Source organism: Nicotiana tabacum, chromosome 20 (genome assembly GCF_000715075.1).
Source record: "Nicotiana tabacum cultivar K326 chromosome 20, ASM71507v2, whole genome shotgun sequence".
Classification (NCBI taxonomy): domain Eukaryota; kingdom Viridiplantae; phylum Streptophyta; class Magnoliopsida; order Solanales; family Solanaceae; genus Nicotiana; species Nicotiana tabacum.
In genome coordinates this window covers 155,929,054-155,946,407 of record NC_134099.1, presented here as the reverse complement: position 1 = coordinate 155,946,407, position 17,354 = coordinate 155,929,054, and the positions used below count along the sequence as shown (strand labels likewise).

General features: G+C 36.4%; 1 protein-coding gene across 1 annotated transcript; it reads right to left on the bottom strand.

The window, feature by feature from the left end:
• Window positions 1-11,039: 11,039 nt before the first annotated feature.
• Window positions 11,040-16,786, bottom strand: LOC107762452 (carboxyl-terminal-processing peptidase 2, chloroplastic). The gene is made up of 13 exons (XM_016580810.2): window positions 16,527-16,786; window positions 15,014-15,386; window positions 14,761-14,910; window positions 14,099-14,181; window positions 13,784-13,992; window positions 13,554-13,622; window positions 13,140-13,258; window positions 12,557-12,632; window positions 12,441-12,482; window positions 12,210-12,318; window positions 11,669-11,766; window positions 11,494-11,587; window positions 11,040-11,398 (listed from the first exon to the last, which is right to left on the bottom strand). Exons 1-13 carry the CDS (start codon window positions 16,626-16,628, stop codon window positions 11,273-11,275), a joined length of 1,650 nt encoding a protein of 549 aa, XP_016436296.1. The 5' UTR covers window positions 16,629-16,786; the 3' UTR covers window positions 11,040-11,272.
• Between the last annotated feature and the right edge of the window lie 568 nt (window positions 16,787-17,354).

Sequence of the window (17,354 nt, the reverse complement as noted above, 5' to 3'; positions counted from 1 at the left end):
GCTTTGGAGTGGTATACACGCCAGGACCATGGGAGATGGTACACCTGGGATGACCTGGCACAGGCATTCGCATACCATTTCCAATACAATCTGGAAATCATCCCAGATAGATTATCTTTGACAAAATTTGAGAAGAAACATAATGAAAGTTTCAGAGAGTATGGTTTTCGGTGGAGAGAACATGCAGCAAGAGTGGATCCTCCTATGAAGGAGAGTGAAATGGTAGACTACTTCCTCCAAGCCTTGGAACCAACTTACTATGCCCATTTGGTTTCAGCGGTAGGGAAATCATTCAACGAGGTAGTGAAGATGGGAGGTATGGTGGAAGAAGGCCTCAAGACAAATAAAATTATGAGCTATTCAGCAATTAAGGCAGCTACTCAAGCTATTCAAGGCAGGGTAGGAGAAATCGGAAGAAAGAAGAGAGAGGAAGCAGCGGTAGTTGGTTCAGGAATTTGGTCGGGACCCAGAGGTTCACCGCCTTACTATAATCAACAACGACCTCGCCAATCAACTTACCACCACAATTCATCCCAACACTACTATCACCTTACAGAGCCCCATTCTTCCATTAACCAAACCCAAACATATACTCAGCCTCTGGTTCGCTCGCAATGGCGCGCACCGGCTCCCCAGAACACACATACACCACTGCAAAACACCTATTCACCACCAAGAGCCTACAAGAACCCTCCAGGGGTAGGTTTCCGGGGAAATCAGGCTTTCAGAAATGAAAAAATACAAAGAACATTCACTGAGTTAGGGGAAACCTATACTGCCGTGTTCCACAAATTAAGGCAGTTAGGCTTGTTGAGTCCTGTTGAGCCCAGATTGCCAAATCCCTTTCCCAAAAATATGGACCACTCGGTAAGCTGTGAGTATTGTTCGGGGGCTCTCGGTCATGATACCGAGAAATGTTGGAAGTTGAAACATGCAGTACAAAATCTTATTGACACCAACAAGATTGAGGTTCAGACACCAGAGGCACCCAACATTAATCAGAACCCATTGTCGGCACAACTTGAAACCCACATGATTGAGCTAATGCACGAAGGAGGGAAGCTAAAGAAACCCTCACAAATAGTGATGATGATCCGTGTCGGTTCAAAATAAATGTTAACCAGTGGGAAAACGGTGGTATAGTTGGAAAAGGTGGATAACAAGCCAGTTATGGTGTTGGGAAAAGGGTCCAATGAGGCAGATGTACAGTTTGTGGGGTTGAAAGCAAAAATCAACAATTGAATGGCTACTCCTCTTCCTATATGAAGGGAGTCTTGGTAGTGGGCTCTGATTTTCTTTTTTGTTGTCTGGATTATTCCAGGGTTGTAATCCAAATCTTTCTTGTGCTCGCCAAAGTGTGAAACCTTGCTATCCCGTATTTTAATAAAGTGAAAGTTTTTTTCCCTCATTCCTTATTTTGTTTTAATTTTTCTTCTTATTTTTGTCTTCTGAACAGTTCTCTTTCTACTGATTCTAATGACATGGCATGCACGACGGATCTTCAACCTAGTCTAAAAAAAGAAATCAATCAATCTGATTTCGAACTTATAGTACAAGATTGTGATGATAAGTCGGAATACGATGAGGACTAAGCCTTCAGAAAAATTAACAGAGAGTTGAGCCAAGTTTAAAAAAAAAAAAAAGAGCCCAACTCAAATGACACGGAAGCCGTCAATCTAGGGGATGCGGATGACATCAGGGAAGCTAAGATAAGCATCCACATGGAACCAAACATCAGGGAAGAACTAATCAAAGCACTTACTGAATTCAAAACATTTTGCATGGTCATACGACGACATGCCGGGCTTAAGCACCAATCTAGTGGTTCAAAAATTGCCCACTGACCCGGCATTACCCCCGTCCAGCAAAATTCAGGAAGATCAAAACCAACGTGAGTGGGAAGATTAAGGAAGAAGTGACCAAACAGCTGAATACTAAGGTTATTCGGGCCGCTCGATATCCTGATTGGTGGGCTAATGTGGTGCCAAAAAAAAAAACGGAAAATCCGAGGTATGTGTTGATCATCGCAATCTAAACAGAGCAAGCCCGATGCTTTATGATCCACAGATATCGAAGGGAAATGCGTCGACATGGCTATCAATTCTGACGCAGTTAAAAGATATTATGATTTCTGGTAATTGTAATTGTTGTTTGTTTGTACTTAGCATTTATCAGAGAATGAAATGACGGAGGCAATTCTTTCTTCTATCCAAACACTTTGACCTTTGCTTCCCCTTTTGAGCCTTATTTACTCTTTCATACCCCTCTTTTGGAATCTGTAATGAAAACGAAAAAAGTAATGATAATAAGAACAAAAGAAAAGTCAAGAAAAAAAAACAAAGGAATGGGAACTACGTTTGACCTGATTCCTCAAAGAAGGATACGTAGGCGCCTCACGGCTCGGTCATAGTGTAACATAGTGTGCATAAGGTAACATATTGTGACAAAATAAAAATCCCCAAGCAAGAAAAACTGGGGCAGAAGTTGGCGCTTGTAATTTTGGCAAGAAAGTTTGATTCCAAGAGTTGTACTATTTTACCCCTAAAAATTATTTTTGAACTTTTGATACCCCCTTCTCCTTTCAGCCATACATAAAAATCCCTATTGATGTCCAAAAAAGACCTCCCGATCAGTATCTGAGAAGTGCTAAGTCAATGCAAATGGAAGTCGGGAATAACACTCTGATCCCCAGCAAAGAAGAAGATCATAAGCTGGAACTGAATTGATAGCCGAAAGAATCCCCAACAGAGAGAGTCATATCGGCAACACTCCAATTCCCAGCTGAAAAATAAAATAAAATGAGAGAGTCTTATCGGTGAAAACCTTCACAGGCACCATAAGGCGACAGGAGTTGAGAGAAATGAGAGAGTCTTATTAGTGAAAACCCCTCGAAGGGCACTATGAGGCGACAAAACAAGATTGGCGGGAAGGATCCGCAAAGAGTTGAGTGCCTGTTTATCCCCAGCAACATGAGGCCGTCTGGAAGGTTGATTGATACAAATAGACTGGGTTGATTAATCCGGAATGCGCGACATGATCGTTGGAATCGGTTATATCATTCAGATAAGTTCTTTTCTTTCCTTTTCCCTAGCATTTGTTCAGAAAGACTTCTTCTTTTTTCTATTTTTTGAAATCATCACTTTTTTATTTCTTGGTTTAAAAGACTTACCTTCCCAGCAGTTTGTTTTTGAAAAGGATTTTCAGAGCTTACTACCAGTTGCCAAAATGATGCAAAGCAAAATGCGAATAGGACACGCCAAATATAAGGCGATAAAGAGAAAAGAAGTTGGTCGCAAGACCAAATGATGAAAGGGACCTAGATCCCAATAGGACCAAATTTCCAGGGGAAGTTGGAGAAAAACAGGAAAACAACAGTTGAGAAAATTGTGGACCTAATTCCAAGAGGGCCCCCGACAGATCATCGAGATGTAGGAGCATCCCCAACAGATTTTCGACCAAGTTCCAAGAGGGTCGGACAACATAGAGTGGGGAAGGGAGAAAGGGAAAAACCATCCCAGTAGAAGTATCATAACCAACCACCGGGTTTTTAAACTAACAAATTTTGTTTGGTTTGAAACAGGTAAATGGAATGGCAGTGAAGACCATAAGGGAAAATGCAAACTGGGGCAGAAAATTTTCTTTTCAGTTAGAAAATTTTCTGGAAATCAGGTACCCATTTGGGGAAGAATAAAGATAGCACCAAGGAAGTGGTCTTTGAACCAGGGTTTCCCCCAACATAATAAGCTTCCAATGGAGGAAGTTGATCCCCAGCAGACAAAACAAAGAGATGACATTTGTGCTCAGAAAAGCAAAGAGCCATTATCCTCCCCAGCAGCTTCCAGAAGAATGAAGCATCAATTTGAAGGGATAAAATTCCCCAGCAGCGTTATCCTCAACAACGTTATCCCTAAAAGATAACACTTTTATCCCCAGCAGTGTTAAGAAAAAAAAAAGAAAAAAGAAAAAAAATTGAATTTAAAGGAAGGAAAGAAAGGAGACTCCCCCAGTGGTATTATCCCCAGCAATCAGGCATCCACCTGGAGAACAAGGATGAGTAGTTGAAGTATTAGTAATCAGGCATCCACCTGGAGAACAAGGAAGAGCAATGAAATATCAGAAATCAGGCGTCCACCTGGAGAACAAGGAAGAGCAATGAAAGAAACAACAATCAGGCATCCACCTGGAGAACAAGGATGAAGAAAAGAAATAGCAATCATTTGGAGAACAAGGATGAGTAGTTGAAGTATTAGTAATCAGGCATCCACCTGGAGAACAAGGAAGAGCAATGAAATATCAGAAATCAGGCGTCCACCTGGAGAACAAGGAAGAGCAATGAAAGAAACAACAATCAGGCGTCCACCTGGAGAACAAGGATGAAGAAAAGAAATAGCAATCATCTGGAGAACAAGGATGAAGAACTGAATTAGCAGTCAGGCGTCCACGTGGAGAACAAGGAAGAACAGTTGAAATATCAGAAGTCAGGCGTCCACCTGGAGAACAAGGAAAAACATCAAAACTGGGGCAGAAGATTTTCTGCCATGGTCGAAAATTTTCTCAGAAGAACAAGGAAATCAATTCAAGTTTTAAGAGATAGCAAGACAACAAGATTTGGAGAAAAACAGTCGGAGGTAAGACAATTCCAAGATGTTGAAAATGGGATCATCCGCCCTCGAATAGGATATTTGGGTTCATCCACCCTCGAATAGGATATTCTGGGTTCATCCGCCCTCGAATAGGATATTCTGGGTTCATCCGCCCTCGAATAGGATATTTTGGGTTCATCCGCCCTCGAATAGGATATATTGGGTTCATCCGCCCTCGAATAGGATATTTGGGTTCATCCGCCCTCGAATAGGATATTTTGGGTTCATCCGCCCTCGAATAGGATATTTGGGTTCATCCGCCCTCGAATAGGATATTTGGGTTCATCCGCCCTCGAATAGGATATTTGGGTTCATCCGCCCTCGAATAGGATATTTGGGTTCATCCGCCCTCGAATAGGATATTTGGGTTCATCCGCCCTCGAATAGGATATTTGGGTTCATCCGCCCTCGAATAGGATATTTGGGTTCATCCGCCCTCGAACAGGATATTTTGGGTTCATCCGCCCTCGAATAGGATATTTGGGTTCATCCGCCCTCGAATAGGATATTTTGGGTTCATCCACCCTCGAATAGGATATATGGGTTCATCCGCCCTCGAATAGGATATTTTGGGTTCATCCACCCTCGAATAGGATATTTTGGGTTCATCCGCCCTCGAATAGGATATTTGGGTTCATCCGCCCTCGAATAGGATATTTTGGGTTCATCCGCCCTCGAATAGGATTTTATTTTTTAAAGTTGTTGAAATCAGGAGCCCCCCTGAAGAACAGAATGGCGATGTATTGGTTGAAGAGAGGAATGACATTCATTTTTAAAGTTGTTGTTGAAGTTGGGAGCCCGCCCATAGAACAGAGGCATACATTTCAGTCTTTAATTTTCAAGCATTGAACTTGGGAGCCCGCCCAGATAACAGATGCATACATTTCAAGTCTTTAATTTTCAAATATTAAAATTGGGAGCCCGCCCAGATAACAGAGGCATACATTTCAAAATCAAGTCAGAGGACAATAAAACAGAGGGTTACAATAGGAATCCCCAGCAGGAAACAATAAAATTCCCCGGCACCGGGAAACAGAAGGTTGCAACAAGAGGTCACAGTACAAACTCAAATACATGTGTCAAAAGAAGTAAAGCACCGAAAGAAATGCAAGCAGACAAGGAAGCAAGACAACAAAAACAAATTGTACTCTAGCCTAGCTTCTTGTTTTTTTTAAGCACGGTGTAACAAGGAGATCGGTAAGCAGTAGTAATAGCATGCAACAACAGTAACATTGCAGTCCAACGGTAGTCCCAGCTACCAAAATTTCTCCAACTACATTGACCTGATTCCTGTTTAGCCCAGGATATGTAGGAAACCTTTGAAGCAAAGGTTCGGTCAAATCTTTTTCAAAAAAATGCTTCAACGGAGTACTCGGATGGACAAAAATCGCTCGCTTTATCTTTGCACGAAAACCCTTCGTGTCTCCGGGCAAAGAGGGGCAGCTGTAAGCACGTGATTTTTGCCCTATATGAGAATTACTCCCAAAAAATTCAAAAATAAAATGATTTTTCTTTGGTGTACAATTTTGTGATATTTTGAAGAATTATTTGTATTTGTCTGTGCGTGTTTATTCGCTAAATTAATAAAAAATACAAAAATATGTCGCATTTTGCATGTAGGATTTAATTCTACAATTGTTAGTAATTAAAATTGTTTTACAAAAATAAAAAATTACAAAAATAGGCATCGTTTGCATTTTTAGCATTTAATGTCCAAATATACAATTTTATGCTTAATTAATACTTAATTGTGCGTTAATTGTTATTGGGAGTTAATTTGCGCCTTTATAACTTAATTTAGTTCTTAATAATAGTTTAAGTATTTTTTTAATTTAGTTTTAGAAAAATAAAAGAAGAAAAGAGAGCGAAAATATAAAGAAAGTCGGAATTGGGCCTCTTCTTCAATTTCAAGCTATAGGCCCAAAAAATGGCCCAATCTTCCCTACGACCCAGTCCATTTCGAACTGGGTCGACCCAGTCCATTAACCCAACACCCCTTCTTCATTTTTGTCCAACACAAAACAAAACCAAAAAAAATAAAAAAATAAAAAGTGAATTATCACTATTAATAGTTTTATTTTTTGTTTTTTTATATATAAAAAAAATCCGAAAATATTTTATTTTATTTATTATTTTTATTTTTAAAATATATATATATATATATATATATATAGTAATTTCGGAAATGATTTTAAAAAAATAAAAAATAAAAAAATAAAAAAATGTAAAAGAATGTAGAAAATTTAAAAAAAAAAGAAGTAAAAAGTTTTAAAAAATTTAAAAGTAAAAGAAGGTTGGAATTAAAAAATAAATATAAAGATATCTGAAAATTTAAAAAATTTAAAGTAATTGAAAGTAGCATTTTTAAAAGAAAAAGAAAAGATAGTGGTTTATTTTTTAAAGAAAAGTTAAATAAAGTGAGATTCTCTTTTAAAAAAAATAAAAAGTGGGATTTTAAATAAGATAAAGTAATTAAAGTTGGAATTTTAAAAATAAAAGTAAATAAAGGTGGGATTTCTTTTTCTAAAAAAATAAAAGCAATTTGTAAGTGGGATTTCTTTTAATTAAAAAAATAATAAAATAATAAAAAAATAAATCTGAAAATTTCGAAAATTTTGCTATAAATAGAAGAGAAAATTTAGGAAGAAGGGTGGAAAAAAAGAGAGGAAAAACTAGATAGAGAGAAGAAAAAAAGAGGGGGCGGAGTGAGAAGTATACACCCGATATACATTCTGGATACACTGAATATACAGGGGCAGAATTCATTTTGGAGAGTTTTGAAGTTGAAAAAGAATAGTTACTGCTTCATTGCCTCGCTTAAGATCTGAAATAGTCAGAACCTTCCTACCTTTTACTTCTTCACTATACTTGGAGTCGTTTATAGTCTCTTGGGTTTTCTGCTATTCCTACTGTACTGGTTTGCGATGTTGCTGAATCTGCTGTTGTTGTGTTATTACTGCTGCTGACTTCTCCTTCTTTTGTTCTTGTACTGCTGTTTCCAGGTACACATTTGTACAATCTCGGCTTGAAGCAAAAAATGAAATATTAATCAGGCTTTGTTCCTGTTGAATTCCTCCTGTTTAGATTTGTGGTTGAATATAATTTTTCTTTCTTCGTATAAAGATGTAGTTGAATGATTAATGAATAATGAGGTTGCATATGTATACTTTCTTCATCTAATAATGTTAGTTTAAATTACGGAGAATAATTAATCTGTTTTGATATTATGGTCAATCTCATGTTCTAGTATTATTGAATAACAGAATATAAAATGAAAGCAGTTTTTCTTTGTACAAACTCGATCGCAATTTTCCATTCGCATTAGCCGTAAACTAATAACTAATAAGTTACGTTTTTCAGCATGTAAATAATTAAGAGATTTTCTTTTATTTTAGAGACGAACTTAATAGAAAATATAGTCATTGTAGGTTTATCCTTTAAAAATAAAAATGAGACGAGCCTCGCCAAATAAAACGTATAGATTGCGGGGCCCTCACAAAATGTATGGTTTAATTAGAATTCGGAAGGACCGTTTAGCGAATTTCACGGTCTTCCCCAAAATAATAACGCGATAGTCTCTTTAGGCGCGTGTTTAATATTTTACTTTCTTAAGCCTGGGTGTGCATTTCATGCGACCCGAATCCAAATCCCAAAACATCAAATAAAACGTGTTCCGGATTGTGGGTGCATTTCATGTAACGCAGTCCAAAGACGTGTTTTAAGCGATGTTCATATTTCTTTTAAAAACAATAATAATAAAGCGGTTAAAATATAAAATTTGCACATAAGTTCATATTTGTATAAAATCAGATAATCAAGCCGAATATAATAGTTGAGCGACCGTGCTAGAACCACGGAACTCGGGAATGCCTAACACCTTCTCCCGGGTTAACAGAATTCCTTATCCGGATTTCTGGTACGCAGACTGTAATATGGAGTCATTCTTTTCCTCGATTCAGGATTAAAATTGGTGACTTGGGACACCCTAAATCTCCCAAGTGGCGACTCTGAAATAAATAAACCAATCCCGTCTCGATTGTCCTTTAATTGGAAAAACTCCCACGCACCCTCGCGGGTGCGGAAAAAGGAGGTGTGACACATACTAGCTTTACCTTTTGAATGATTAATTTGAGAACCTTTATTGTTCTCCAATTTATTTCCACCATAATGACGATAATTGTTTCGCCCCCTGCCACGTGCACGTTTACGACCATGTCCACGACCACGGTAATTATTTTGTTTTCTTTCAAACTTATCATATGTTGCTACAACATTCACTTCCGGAAATGGAACTGACCCGGTGTGACGAGCTTCATGATTTTTCATTAATAGAGTATTATTCTGCTCAGCCACAAGTAGGCATGTGATTAACTCAGAATATTTCTTAAAACCTTTTTCACGGTATTGTTGTTGTAGCACCACATTTGAAGCGTGAAAAGTAGAAAATATTTTTTCCAATAAGTCCTCATCTGTGATAGTGTCTCCACATAATTTTAATAGAGAACTTACTTTAAAGATAGCAGAATTATACTCATTTACGGTTTTAAAGTCTTGCAACCTTAAATGTATCCACTCATACCGGGCTTTCGGTAATACTGTAAGTTTTAGGTGGTCATATCGATCCTTCAAATTAATCCATAATTCAAGTGGATCTTTTACGGTTAAATATTCAGTTTTTAACCCTTCATGTAGATGATGACGAAGGAAAATCATGGCCTTCGCTTTATCCTGATTTGATGCTTCATTTCCTTGTATAATAGTATTTCCAAGACCTTTAGCGTCAAGGTGAATTTCAACATCAAGAACCCATGATAAATAGTTCCTTCCGGTGATGTCAAGTGCCACAAATTCAAGTTTTGATAAATTTGACATAGTGAAAACTATCATAAAAGATGAATAAGTTAGAGAAATAATTATAATAATAAACAATTAATGGAAACAAAACGATTAAGGTAAAAGAAATGAAAATAGAGCTATATCATGTTAACAATCTACTATTTCATTTTATTCTTGCCATAAAGTAGAAATTACATACTTGTTTCATTTCACTTTATATTATTGATATATATGTGTTAATAGAATTGAACGTGACTAACATTATTTATATGTTCCAATAAATATAAAGTAATTAAAAAATTATTGCTTGTCAATTCATTTCTCACAGTTCTTCAAAATGCCTTAAAGATATATTTTGATCCAGGGAGTCCATGATATTAGTGCACAACTAGTTTGATGACTTTGAGGTCCTCTAAGAGTTGAGCACGGAAGGAAATAGTTATTTAATCATTGTAATGTACTTAAACTATTTAAGATGCCCAAGCGCACAAGTAATCTGCAAACAGTGAGCATATGATATGTACTGCCATAAATAAGATGATTATAATGATACATACCTTAATAAAATATGGATCAACTTAGCGGGAGTTAAGAATAAAATTAGAGCTTCGTGCTGATAACGTGTTATAAAATAAAAATAATGCAGTAAAATGTAAACAAGAAGAGATAGAGAGAATGGAGAAGTGTTTTCTTCTTTCACTTTGGTGTAATTTTTCATTGCAATTACATGGCCTTTTATAGGCATAAAAAGTAAAAATGATGGACATAAAATAGGAAATTTAATCTTTAAGTTATTCACAACATGTGCATCCAATGTAGCATCCAATGTAGTATCCAAAGTAGTATCCAATGTACAAACTATTCATAATACTATTAACTTATTTCTTTTGTTGACATTGAGAGTTGAGATTTGTTTTCTTAAGTTGAAATTTAATCCCGCTTTTCTTGAGAATAAAATTTCAGTTTCTTTGTCTTAACATTATGATCACCATTATGAGATTTTGAATTTTTTTATTTTTATCGGGTAAATCGATAACGATTGATAACCGACTAATCGGTATCCGATAACCGACTAATCGGTTCGGTTATCGGTTTAGCATATCTATATACAAATAACTGGTATGCCAAACCGATAATATTCACAACCAAACCGAACCAACCGATACTCACTCCTTACCTCTGACACTTGGCACGCTTCGATCTCATGATATATGCCAAATTCACACATCACACATTAAGCTATTAAGATTTCGATGTGTAGCAAAATCATAGTTTAATTTATTGATTGACATGTTTGACATTTTTGTGTTAGTTTTATCATTATTAGTAATGTGTGGTATAATTTTCTTTTCTTGATTATTATCTTCATAATTGTTTTAATAGGATCATAATTTATAGAGGTTGAAAAGATCAAATTCATGTATTGACGCATAAGAGAAAAACTTGTTAATATGTAAGTTAAAGTTAAAGTGTGGTTTTGTTTTACAATTTATGAAAGGAAAAAAAAAGATGTTAATAATATATTTAAAACCACAAAGGAAAAAGTATGTGTATTCGAAATTTTGTGCTTTAGAGCTCAAAAGATGATTGCTAAAGAATTGAATTTGATTCTATTACAGCAAGAGTTTAACAATAGAAATTGAAGTTGTCCTTTGTTCTTGGTATGTACAGACATCAGATGCATGCAAGCAAAATCACCAACTTGCATCTGCCAAAAGAATCAAATGGAAACTATGGAATCTACAAACAGAAGTTGAAAAACAAGATATTTTCTTCAGACTGTAGGGATGTAGTTATTTCGAGAATAGCTCGACTCTGTTTAGGTGGCAAGCAGAGGCAGGATTTAGAAGGCAGTTACAGAAGCTCTCGTCGTCTTTTGGGAATGAAGCTGGCAAAGGATGGTCCGGAATTACACCAACCTAGAAAAGACAATACATACAGAGAAAGCCTGTCAGTCGATAACCCTATTTGCTCGTGGAAACTATACAAAGTGAAAGATAGAGAGAGACTGGACCTTGTCTATATCGTTGTGAGCAGGAGTTTCATACCGAGCAACTGTAACAGCCAAGCCAGAGCCATCTGATAGCTGGAAAACTGACTGGATTTTACTGTATCAGAAGAAGAAACAAGTAAGAATAGCACTCTTCTTTTGCCAGCTATAGCATATTTGCACATAATATAGTTATTACCCCTTGCCATATGTTGGTTCACCAAAAAGCTGGGCTCGCTTATTATCTTTCAGAGCACCTGCTAAAATCTCACTTGCGCTTGCAGTCCCTTTGTTTACCTGCCAAACATAAGTTGGCAAGTTAGGGGGGATGGCCGGGATCAGTGTGTGAACTTGAAATGACGGAAAGAGAAAATAGAACAAGTTTGGTGAAGCCAAAGATAAGCTTAAAATACTGTTAGTGATAGAGAGTGAGCTTCTGACTGGAAAGTGCATTAGTTTGTGGTGCAAATTATGTATTTCATGTTTTAGTAAAGAAACATAGGATTATTATACATCATTAAGCGCTAATATTTGACAAATGAAACTACAGTCCGACTCCATGAGCATCACTAAGACAAGAAATTGACCATGTTATGAAAGTACACAAAGGAAAAAACAAAACCGGCTCCATTTTCTACCTTCATCAGAAAAACTACTTAGCTGAGATTAGGCAGAAAGTGATAACAGCAGTAGGCTATTAGTCTCTACACACGAATGAATAATTTACGGAGTAGACTTACCAGCACTGCTAGGGGTTCTGAAGCAGCTACCACATTGCTCCCATCCGTGTCATAAATATCTCGAACACCACGGCTATCGCAAATGTATACAATCACACCCTTGTTTAACCTGGTTGGCAGCAAATTCAATGCATGACACATCTTAGTCTTCTTGCATAGCCATAATATTAGTGTTAAAGGGGCAACGGGTAAAATGCTCAAGCTGGAAAATCCACATATAAAAAAGCTTACCAAATTTTTGCTATCTCAACTCCTTCTGGGAAGAGACCACCACTGCACAAAGATTTAGACTTTCAGGTTACAATTAAAGAGTTTTCAAAAGTGAAGACATGTTGAGAGCATGTCACCTATTATCCCGAAGGTCCAACACAAAGGCATTAACATTGTTTTTCCTTAAGGCTTCGATCGCTTCTCTTACAGCACCTACAGGGAGATCACATAATTATTAATCCGAAATTTATGAAATACTACCTAGATGTTTAACTCTTTGAACATGTAGCCAAATCATCAGAATTCTAGAGAATTTTAGTGGAAGTATGCATTATCACGACAGAGAAAAGAAAGTCCAATAGCAGCAATATCAAGGGCAGGATTCACTTTCCAAACGATTTCATTGTCTACAACAGAAAGGCTATTTTAAACTATGGTAACAGTGAGCCCACTTGGGACGATGAAGACAAATTCTACACCATGAAGAGTGTATAATTTTTGACAACCAAATCAGAAAGTAGAAAAGAAGGTTTTCTAATTCGATGCAATGTATCTGCATAGTGCCAAAATGCTCCTTTTTTTATTAAATAAAAAACAAGCCAAGGCCAGTAACTCAGATAAATGGGTGTTAAAATGAAACAGAAGATCTGAGTGTAGTCTGTTTGTCTAGTAAATAGGATAATGGTTTTAATACTAGAAGTGGTTCAAAGCATAGTTTACCAGAAGCATTTTGGTTGAATGTTGATAGTTTGATGTATCCAATCTGTGGAGCATCATCTCCTCCAGTGGGCAGCTTGCAGATTCTTGATTTTACAGGATTAAGCGAAACTTTCTCCCGTCTGGAAGTCAGCAGATTATTAGTATCTGCTAAGACTATGAATCTCTAGCTAAAAAGATAAACGTACATAATCATACAAAAATTATTTGCACACATATACACATCTTCACTTGAAGAAAAGCTAAGGAAGAAGGCATGCTCTGAAACTTAATTCACAACACTACAAAGTAGAGAAAGCTTAAATAATAGATGCATAAACAGTTTTTTCATTTATACATATAACAAGTCATGTTTAAAACTAACAAAAGTGTGAAGAACGTAGAGAACTTTAGAAGAGTTCAACAAGATGAACGCACATCAATTGCAGGTTCCTTGTCTCAGATCCACGATGTACAGTTAGCTCCACACCACTTCCTTCAGGTCCTCTGTATACCACGAAAAACAATAACAATAAATGCAGAGGAAAAAAACGTATGCTACAAACAGAAACTGCTCTCTAGTGAACCCAGAATAACTTAACTCGTCAACAATCATGAACAATGAAGTACAAAATGACACTGCACTTCAGGACCAGAAGAAAACTTACTGTAACCGTTCTGCTGCATCATATATACCCATGTTTTCTGTGCTGGTACTGTCAATTTTTAGGATAATATCACCAGATGAGATGCCAGCCCTATTTGCAGGACCTCCTGGAGAAGCGGAGACGACGACCAGTCCAGGAGCTGATTCAGTTTTTCCTGTTGGATAGCCAATTGACAACCCTACTCCAGTAAGCGCATTTTGAGTTCCTGACTGCCTTCAAAAAACATATGAAGAAATCTCTTTAGGAAGCACATTTTCAACCAATCAGGTGAGGTCATTCAGTAGCTAACAAGACAAGAGAAAACAAGAACCATACCCGCAAACTTTTAAACTTTTCAGGCTCCAGAAAACGGGTGAAAGGGTCATCCAGAGTGGCAATCATCTTTTTTATTGCTGCATCTGAAGACAGTGTAGTGCAAGGATTAAACAGCATGTACATTTAAGGGGCGGGAAATTACACCTGTAGCTCAGAAAAGACATTTCAGACTTCAGACAAGTTTAGCTTCAAGGTTGACAATTGGAGTCTGTACATTTCTATTACTACATTGATAAACAGAATTTCCTGGGACAAAATGGCATGGTTCCAGCAAATAGATGAGGGTACTTAAAGTATTTCAGTCATATTGGACAAAATTCATAACTCAAGATACTAGTGCAGTATGCAGGTGACCTTGACCAAAGGTATATTCACAGACCAATGGGCACAATATAGGATCTTGTTTGCTAAAAGATAATACAAACATGTGTCGGGTATCATCTTGCTAAGATGGATTTTGTATAATTAGCTAATATGTGTTCCCTTCTATATAGATTGCACACTCTAGTCCTCTCCAAAGCTACTCATAATAATGAATTCTTCCTTTTCAATTAGAAGCTTCAATGCAGATACGTAGCAGACCAATTTCTTCCCCCAGTATTCTTGCAAAACTTCATGCAGATAATCACCGAAAGATCACCACCAAAAAGGGCACAACTTACACGTTTCCTGCCGTGTGTTCATTGGTTCATTTCGTAGTGCATCTTCTCTGTACCTAAACCAACTTTGACCATTGAAGGTCTTGTCAATATATGCACGGTCAATTGTTCTCCATGCCTCCAAGAAAAGCAAATTTTCTTCAGTGAGAGCAACTGTAAAATGGGAAGGAAGTAGGAGATCCATCACTTATATTCCAATAATTGAGTCTCACAAAATAGAAAAGCTTGATATAATCCATCAAACTGACAGACTTACAAGAAGGAGCTTTCACAACAGCAGCATTAACTGCCATAACCAGCATTAGTCCAATGCAGGACCGAACAAATATATCAGGTACTATATTCCTAAATATTTCTGAATGCTTTACTGTTTTGCGGAAACTGGTTTTGAATTTTCTTGGTAAAAAAGGTAAGCCATTTTGTATAACCAGCAAACGTTGCTTATCAATGAATATTTTGCTATGCCTCCAGTTTGGCTGAGAAAACATTCTGTTTCTGCACATTTGCTCAATGTAGCATAAAGGAGAGCAACTTCCAGAGTTGTCATTGCCACTCTTTTTAAGACACAATATAGGAGGATATAGTCGAGAGTTATTACTTCCACTGTACAAAGAATTCCACGAAAGCACCTGCAAGATGTTTAAAATATGATCTTTGAGAAATTAAGCAAAAGGTTTTATTGATTAGACGTAGCATTAAGCTTGTTCTATAAGGATTCACAAGAACCATTACAAATCTCAGTTAGTTTCTATGCAAATCTGCGAGGTTACTGAAGAAGTCTATTGGACTATCTATGTCATGTACATTGTTTGAATTTTTGCCCCAAAAACACAAAGGAGAAAGACAACTAGCTTTTAGACAAAAGAGAAAGACAGGTGGAATGGATATAGGACTCATATGGCATGCCCCAACTAGTTAGCGGCTGAGGTGTAGTTGATTGATATAGATGAATGAACGAGGCAATCAATTTGACTTCTCTGGTTCAAACCTCTTGAATAATGTTTTCCCATTTGATTCCAAATCACAAGAGTCTTGCAATTTCTATATTTTCATTTGATAGAAAAATATCTTGAGATTATCATAAAACGACAAACATTATAAAGTTTCAACCTTTATTCGAATTATCGGGTCCAAAACCCTTTAAGATACTTAGGTATACTGGTTTTACTACTCAAAATGAAACAAGGATTTCCATGTTACTTAAATGTTCGCAATTCATTAAAAATTGCTTAAATAACGAACTCTCGCTGTTCTAATCTATATTACACTCTTCCCATTTCGAGATGCTCAAAACATTTTACACCATTTCATTGATTGTGTAATCACTAGCTTTTTGCCTCTGCCAAATTCATTTTTACATTTCAAAACTTTCTTTTTATCAAACTAAAATTACCAAGCATTACTTTAATCTCTTATTTCACTACCATTAATATAAAACACAAAGTCAAATTATATCTTAAACTCTATCCGGTCAAACGCCATCATATACAGGGACGGATGTATAGTATAAGCTATGGATTCAGCCAAACTCAGTATCTTTACTCAAACCTGTATAGTGTTAAAAAATCTATTAAAAATGTACAAATATTAAATTTCGAACCAGTAACTCAAATGATCAGTGGTTTAGTGGTATCCCGAACCCATAAAGTTCAAATATTGAATGCGCCTCTGATTTCATATAACTTGAAACTGACAGAGAAATTAATGAAATCTAGAACACCAAGTAGTGAAAATTTGGCCACTTAAACCAAAAAATGATGCATACATACCTTAAAAGCAATAGTGGGGTTTCTTGTGTAGCTGCTAGTGATGATAAACGAAGGAGATACAGAGGCTGAAGGAGAATGAGAGCTTCCCAGAAGAGCTTCCATTGCTCAATTTCAGCCACAAAACATACCTCTGTTTCGTTTTCAATTCTGTTTATTATCGTTTTGCATCTTTCTTTTTTTTTCCTTCTCTTTATCCCCTTTTCCTAGTGGCTCAATTTCTTTTTCTTTTGTTTGACCCGCTAATTTCTGGGGTTTAAAGTGGCTCAAGTTTTTCCCTAGTCTCTTTATCTTCTTTTTCTGTTAAATTTTTCTAATTTAATTATTAAGCTCAGTTACAGGATGTTAAAACAAAATCGAAAAATCGGATTAAATCGACTAAATAAATATATTTTTTGATTTAGTTTGTTCTGATATTAAATCCTATAAAACCCGCAAGATTTGGTTTCATTTTGTGCTGAACAAAAAAAAAAGGATCAAGCCAACAAGGTGACAAAGTGTGTATATCTATATTATTATCATTTTCTTTATACATATAAAAACTTTAGAAATATTTTTAAAAATGTTCGTATATAAAGTATATAAAGCCGAATTTTCTTGGGCTTTATAAAGTTTTACCTTTTGAAATGTGAAAATAGCACGGGCTAGCCAGTTTTCGGACTGGTAATTAAAAACTAGTCAGCGTTTACAAAGTCATTGAAAAATAATCACTATTTTGCTTTAACACGGAAAATTCCATCATAATATACTGGAGATTGGTGCATCTATGTATGAACTTCCAGTATATTATGCTGGAACTCCAGTATATTATACTGGAACTCCATTATATCA